Source organism: Macrotis lagotis, chromosome X, assembly GCF_037893015.1.
Source record: "Macrotis lagotis isolate mMagLag1 chromosome X, bilby.v1.9.chrom.fasta, whole genome shotgun sequence".
NCBI lineage: Eukaryota > Metazoa > Chordata > Mammalia > Peramelemorphia > Peramelidae > Macrotis > Macrotis lagotis.
In genome coordinates, this window is record NC_133666.1 from 77,317,058 (window position 1) to 77,324,699 (window position 7,642).

The 7,642-nt window shown below is 53.3% G+C and overlaps 1 protein-coding gene across 1 annotated transcript; it reads left to right on the forward strand.

The window, feature by feature from the left end:
- Positions 1-1,966: 1,966 nt before the first annotated feature.
- Positions 1,967-6,658, forward strand: MON1B (MON1 homolog B, secretory trafficking associated). The gene is made up of 6 exons (XM_074200701.1): positions 1,967-2,127; positions 2,289-2,443; positions 2,621-2,947; positions 3,687-4,494; positions 4,605-4,752; positions 5,397-6,658. Exons 2-6 carry the CDS (start codon positions 2,299-2,301, stop codon positions 5,601-5,603), a joined length of 1,635 nt encoding a protein of 544 aa, XP_074056802.1. The 5' UTR covers positions 1,967-2,127; positions 2,289-2,298; the 3' UTR covers positions 5,604-6,658.
- Positions 6,659-7,642: the final 984 nt, after the last annotated feature.

Sequence of the window (7,642 nt, forward strand, 5' to 3'; positions counted from 1 at the left end):
GGGTATAGATATGAGAAATGATGTGCTAAGGCTTGGCAACTGTGTGTAAATGTGGTATAAGAGAGAGGGAGGAATTGAGGATAATTCAGAAGTTTTGAATATGGGAGACTGGAATTAGTGTTGCTGCATTATTTCCAGAAATTTGTTGTTGTAGTTATTTGATCCTCTTTGCCAATGAGCTGGAGGAGGAAATGGCAATCCAGTCAAAGATCTTTGCCAAGAAAATCCCCAATGGGGTTACAGAGAGTCTAGCAGGACCGAAAAGCAAGTGAACAACAACAGTAGGGGTGGGTTAGGCTATCAGCTGTTTTAGATATGTAGATGGCATTGAAAGTGGATTTTGAAGGGGCAGCTAGGTGGCTCTGTGGATAGAACACTAGACCTGGAGTCAGGAGGACCAGAGTTTAAATATGAACTCAGATATTTATTAATGTGTGACCTTGGGCAAGTCACTTTTAACCCCATTGCCTTAAATTAAAAAAAATTTTTTTAAAGAAATCATAAGTGGATTTTGGGTAGAACATAACTAATTTTTTCTCTATTTGCTATCTTATTAGGTGATGCTTCAGCACATATTTCAGGGACAGGAAAAGCAGGCAGTTTGGTGGTTCCCAGAGTCTACAAAAGCTGAATGCAGACTCACTAGCTGTGTGACCATGGTCAAGTCACTTGACCTCACTAATGGAGACTATAATAGCCCTTACCTTGTCGGGTTGTTTTGAGTTTCAGATGGTATTTGCAAATATTATTTCATTTCATATCATTTGACTTGTAACTAGTTATCTGTCAAACTGTGAGACCCATGTGTCCATCCCATACTGGTGACGTGTGTCACTTTCAGTGGATGTCCTTGTCTGTAATCCTGTCTGGCTTTTTGGGGCCAGGAGTTAGGAAGGATTCTTCGAGAAGGAATGGTGTCTGTTTTGCTTGGGCAATGACTTCAGCCAGCAACGTGCCCCCAACTTCGGTCTCTTGTCTTTTCTAGAGATGGACGTGGGATTCTGAAACGGGCTCGATTAGAAGGAGTAGGGCTCGGAGGCCATTCAGGGGGAAGGACTGACTGGAGCAGCAGTGATGGAGCTAAAGAGTCAAAGGCAGGGAGGGACCAACGGATCGGGGCAGGCACTCAGCCAGTCAGTCTGTGCCAGGCATTCCTTCGGAGCCCACTAAGTGCACCCGAGCTAATGAAGGGGTTTCCAAAGACAGGTCGAAGATTGAGGGAGATGGAGTTGGGTGGAGCAGCCCTTAGAGAACGAGACAAAGAGACCAGCAGCGCTTGCCGGGGCCAGAGCCAACAGAGTGCAAAGAAGCATTCGAGACACCAACTTGAAGGGGCTGGGGAGAGGGGCGAGGCCGGTCACGCACTCACTCACGCACGCACGTTCGCACGTCTACGAGTCTCCATCTCCCCATTCCCGGTCGAGGTGCAAGTGGACCGAGCCGCGCAGGCGCGCGAAGGCTGGTCGGACATACCTGAAGAATGTCCTCAGATTTGTGGCCAATGGGAACCCGCAGCTCCAGGATAGGCAAGGCGGACCCGCCCTCTCGCGTGTCCTGTGCCCAAGCGTGGGAGAGGGAGGGGCTGACGGATGTTCTCCTGGGGCTCGGAGTTCTCTCATTGGCCCGCGAGAGGTTTCTGGAAGGACTGGCCTAGGTGGCCTAGGAAAAAGAAGCCCGGACGGGAGGTCCCCTTCCTGCCTATTGGCCCAAGGTACTAGGCGCCAGGCGGCCGAAATAGAGCCAGGCTACCCCCGAGGGGAGGGGAGAGAAGGTGGCGGGCTGCGGAACCCAGGTCCGCTCTTTCTGTTCCCAGCAGGTTCTTGGCTCCGCAGGAGGCGTCCGCAAGATCCCGGGGCAGGACAGACGGCAGTCCAGGGGCCGCATTGGTCACTCATGCGCGTAATCCCGCCCCCGGAGCGCGAGGATAGGAGACCGCGGAGCTTCCGGGGCTGGAGGAGGGATAGGTGGGGGGGCGCGGGGCGGGGCTCGGAGCCTACGACCTCAGGTCCCGGCCCCGCTCTCAGCTCCGGCCCCGCCCTCGGCCCCGGCCCCGGCCCCGGCTCCGGCCCGAGCCCTGGCGCGGTGCACCTGCCCTCTTTTCCTGGGCAGGGTCCTTGAAGCCTCCGGGTGAGTCGTGCGGGCCGGCAGGGGAGGAGGGGAGTGGCAATGAGGGCGGCTGGGGCCGGCCTGGGAGGGACTTCCCTAGGGTCCGGGGCTCAGTGCCAAGCTGGCAAGCGGTAGGAGAACCTCCGAGCGCGTAGGGGACTGACTGCACTACCCCAACTCAGGGCGGCGGAGATGGAGGCCGGAGGAGGCGTTTGCGAAGGCCTGGCTCCAGTCCCGGAAGCCCCCGGCCACCCGGCGAGACCTTTGGCAGCCCCCGGGGCTGATGAGGAAGTTCCGGGGGCTCCAGCCGTGGAGGAAAAGGCCCCCACCCACCCAGGTGAGCCGGCCTCAGCTCGGGGCTCCCCAAGGAGGGGAGGGACGCGAGGTTTGGATTGAGGAAGCTGGGAGAACAGGACCAAGTCAGAAAGGCTTCAGGGAGGGAGGGGGGGATCTGGCCATCGTATCTTCTTGGAAACTGGCCACTGGGAGACTCAGAGAAGGCTGCCTGTTTCAGGTGTGCATGAGCTTTCAGGCCAGATCTCCTTGGAGAAAAAGGATACCAAAGGAGCCAAGGACGCAGGAAAGTCAGGTAAAATGCCTGGCAGTACTAACACCAGCCAAAGAGGGGAACTGTCGACTCCGGGACCTCGAGATGAGGAGGATGTGACGGCTGAGGGTTGGCGAAGCCGGAGGAAGCATGTGTTCGTGCTGAGTGAGGCTGGAAAGCCCATCTATTCCCGATATGGCAATGAGGAGGCCCTGTCTGCCACCATGGGTGTGATGATGGCCCTAGTCTCATTCATTCAAAGTGGGGATAATGCCATCCGTTCTATCTACTCAGGTAGGGACTACTATAGTCTGCTTCCCCTAGACACAGTTTTACACAGATCCACCTCCACACACACACCCACACCCTTCCCTCTACAACTGTTGCTTCCTCCAAGCCCTCCCCTTTCTTTCTAGCAAAGGCCAGAGAGGCCCAAGCTGGGATTTGTAAAAAGTTCTCTACTCTCATCCTTTACTTCTGAAGCATAGATTTCAAACTGGAAAGAAGTCATGGACCATCTAGGCCAAGTCCTTCATTTGACAGGTGAAAAAGACTCTAAAGGAGCTTGAATGATGTGGCCAGGGTCACCCAAGTAGTAAGCAACTGAATTGGGGGCACTTTTGAAGCCAAGTACAGTGACACCCCCCCAATTCCAGGGCTTTTTCTATCACCCTAGGCTGTCTCCTAAAGCTACTCTGAATTCCATTTCCATAAGAGACTGTCTTAGAGCAGAATCTAAACTCAAAAGTGCAATGTGGCCTTCCAACTCAGAAAATCATATTTCAGACCTGGAAAGAGATCACACCCACATTGTCCCAAGGAGGCAACAAGCCCAGCGAGAAGAATGAAGTTGCCCATGGTCACGCAGTGAGTCACTGACAAAGGCACCCCAATTTTTTCCTTTGGGGTTTGACCATCAGGAACTGGTACAGGGCAGACTTGCTGGAGTAAGAATGAAGGGACTTAGGTGTTTGCCCTGGCGAGAACCCAGTACCCTCATCTCCTGCATTTGCTTCTCCTTCCTCCATGACAGATGATCGAACATTGGTCTTCTTGCAGCAGGGCCCACTAGTGCTGGTTGCGGTATCCAGGACCCCCCAGTCAGCGGCACAACTTCGCTGTGAGCTCCTTGGAGTGCACGCCCAGATTGTGAGTGTGCTAACTCGGGCTGGTGTGACTCGAGTGTTTGAGCGCCAGAGGAGCTATGACTTGCGAAGGCTATTGGCTGGCTCCGAACGAATCTTGGACAGTCTACTGGATGGGACTGAGCGAGAACCAGGTTTCCTGTTGGGTGCTGTGCGTTGCCTGCCCCTCCCTGCCCCTTTCCGGGACAGCCTGGGTTCCCTCCTGCAGCGGGCCACAGCACCCAGCCTGGCCTTCTCCATCTTGGCCGCTGGCCGCCATCTGGTCACAGCAGCTCAAGAGAGGGCTGTCCTGGAAGACTGCCGCCTTGACCCAGCTGATCTCCACCTGCTCTTGAACTTGGTGGGAGCATCTACTGCCTTCCGGGCTGGGGAGGTCTGGGCTCCCGTCTGTCTGCCTCGATTCAACCCCGATGGCTTTTTTTATGCTTACGTCAGCTACCTAGGTGAAAACACTGACTGTGCAATCTGCCTTGTGCTCCTCTCAACTGACCGTGAGGCCTTCCATGCCCTGGCTGGCTGTAAGCGGATAGTTGAAGAGGGCCTGCAGGCCCTGGGGGCTTCCCGGGTTCTGGCTGCTGGTGGGCTAGGGTTGCCCTCCTATGGGGTCAGTGCAGTTGGTGCCCCCGACTTACGGCACTTCCTCTACAAGCCTTTTGATGTTCCTGACAACTATCGACAGCTGCCACAGTTCACCAGGTGAATTCTGGGAGGGCTTCCTGGAGGGAGCTGGAGGAGGGAGGAGATGTGGGGTTTAAAGGGAAAAGGATTCCTTTTGACTGTCCCTTTAAATCCCCATGCCCCACTAGCCCAGAGATGGAGGGCCCATACACTAATGAGTGTGAGCGCCAGAGGCTCTTTGACCTCTACTATCACCTGCATGGGCGTCTGCATTCCCCATCCAGACCCCTTCGGCTCATCTACCACGTGGCTGAAAAGGAAACTCTGCTTGCTTGGGTGAGCTGGTATCCTCAAGTGGCTTTACCTGATAAGTTGTAGAGCAAGTCTGAAAGAGACCAACCCTTAAAAAGGATGAGGTTTCCCTACTCTGACTTTCTGGGGTTCATAGCATTTCAAATCTAGCAAATAGATTTGATGCTGTCCAAGCCCTTTGCACAGACTCAAAAGACTTCTCTAGTGAAGGGAGGAAGGGAAGGAGATAGAGTGAGAGCCTGCCTGGGTCACTCTGGAAGTCCCTGAAAGCATTCACCATACTGCTACAGGTCTGTTGCTTACAACATTCAGTGCTGGAAGGGTAATTTGATAATCAAAATGCCATCCTTTAACTTTCTGAGTCAGGCTTTAAAGTAAAATTTACACCAAAGTACTCTATTCACTGTTTAGGGAAAGGTCAGGCATTTTGTGTCCTAGAAGGGTAGGGCATTAGCCAAGTCATTTATTCAAGACTACTAGGTAGAGCTAGTGAGAAGAGCAGCTCAGAAAGTGGGAGCTGACAAGGCCCTGGGATTTGACTAGTCACTCAGTCAGAGTGGATGGGGCCAGATGATGGTGAGGTTTTATACCAACTGTGGGACCAGGAAGGACATCCAGGACTGCTCCCAATGGCAGGTTTCCTTCCCATTCCTGATCTTTCCTCTCAGGTGACACCCAAATTTGAGCTTTATGCCTGCTTTAATCCACTGGTGACAAAATCAGGTGCCATCCATGCCGTGACCAAGCTTCTGCGTTGGGTGAAGAGAGAGGAGGACCGACTCTTCATCCGCTACCCCCCAAAGTACTCAACTGCCCCTGGCCCAGCCCGCCATGGGCCCTACAGAACCGACTCTGCCCTGGAGAATGGCCTTTGAGACTGCTAAAAGTCCATGTCCCTGTTTGCAAATGAGAAGGTGGTGGCTCTATTGATCCCCTCCCTGGATTGTCTTGGGGGCACAGGGAGTAGAGATGTCCCCAGGCACATGAGAAGGGCCCCATCCTTGGACCAGGGTTTAAGAGGAGGGAGGGTTCTCCTTTACTGTTGCTACCTGAAGGCCAAGTGGCCTCAGAAAGCTATGATGGCTTGTCTCTGTTTATGTCCAAAGAGTCAGTTTTGGAGTGTGTGTTTTTTGCATGTGTCAGTGACTTTGAATGTGTGTGGGGGAAGTGGAGGAGCAGGTTTGTGTGGGAGGATGAAGCTCTTTTGGGGTTGCTATGAGGCTATGCCTCTGGGAGTAGCTGGGAGAGTCCTTTTGTACGGCAATGCCAGGGTGTCTCTGGCTGTGCTCATCTCTCAGCATGCTCTTTTATTTGAGTATCTCGGTCTTCAGTTTGCATGGGAGTCACTGAGAGGTCTCACTCTTCCTCTTTCCCCTTGGCCTCAGGGGAAATGACTTCTACATTCTGAGCAGTTCCTCCTGACCTCAGGGTCTATCACTGGGCCCTCCCTAAGCCCTGGTTTGCCTAGCCCATCTTGAGGCACTGACTTTAACATGTGCATAAATAATAAAAAGATTTTAAAAATAAGACTGGCCCCTTTCTTGATCCTGTCCCAGCTTCCTTCCTGTTCCCCAGACTGACCCAAGGAGTAAAGAGATGGCCCAGAATTTTTAACTTGCTGGGAGGGATCACTTGGATGGTCTTGGAGGATGCCAACCTCAGAAAGGCTACACCTGACTGCTCCTCTCCTTCTGGAGAACCTCTGGGATACTGCCCTCTCAGGCTTTGTATACTTCCAGTTGGACTCTTTTGTCTTTTAGGTTGGTACTTTATTCACATCTCTCTTCCAACCTCGGCTTTTCATTCAGATTACTAGTCCCTCCCTCCAGTGTTGTGATGACCTTGACCAACTTTGAGTTAGATGGGAGGCAGCTGCTATTGAATCTTGGCTTTCTGACTTAACAGCTCTGGGGAGTACTTTAGGGGATACTCTGGTGATTGGGGCTGAGCTGTTGATATCAAAAGAGACAGATGTAGATCACTGAGCAGTGAACAAAAAGGAGATTCTCTCAGCCTTGGCAGCAGGCTATTCCATCACCATAGACAATTCCACTCCCTTTGAGGGGCTTCACAGAAGTCCTGCCTTCAGACTCCTCTCTAAGAGCTTCCTAAGGAGCCCTTTGTCTGTCTGGAAGCCCATCTTCACCTCCAAGGCTTTTCCCAGTGTTCTAGGAGTCATTCTGGACTAGGCCCACTTCCCACTGCCACCCAGGCCCTACCTGTGACCGTTCCTGCCTCTTGGGAGGTGGGAGGCTGCTAGAGAGGGAAGACTTAGCACATTAATCATCTGCCCTCCTGAATGTATCTCCTGCCACAGATACCATTCATTTGGACTTCGCTTTTCCTCCACCTTCTAGTTTCTCCATTCCAGAGATTCTGAACCCCCAGCTGCAAACTCCCATTTATCCTCAACTGTCTTCATTGCCCATCAATCCCTCACTCTCACCCCGCTCTCCATGTCTTTTCCCCTGTGTTTTCTGGAATGGCTGCTCCGTAATCCAGAGACCATCTTTCATCCGAAACCTCAGCTACGGATGGGACACCCCGATGCCAGTGTGTGGCCTTCCTCTTCCTCTTCCATCCTTCACTAAATTCTCCCTTCAAGGCAGCCCCAGTTTAATCCGGACTCTTCGGCCGTCATCCCGAAGTTTCCCCTCCTCTTCCCCCCCCCCCCACATTGCACCTCCTCCAGACTCACTCTCCCTTCTTGACTCCCGGCCTCGTCCCTCTTGCTGTTCTGCCTCTCCTGACCCCACTGGGGCTGCCCTGCCAGAGATCCTGGCCTAGCTTGCCATTTCCTGCTACGCTCCCTTTAACGGGCGAGGCAGGAGAGGGAGGTCGCACACTAGGGATTAGCTCACCCTCAGCCCAACTGCGCAGCCGTGGCGGCTGCGCGCTCGGAGCGGAAGACTCT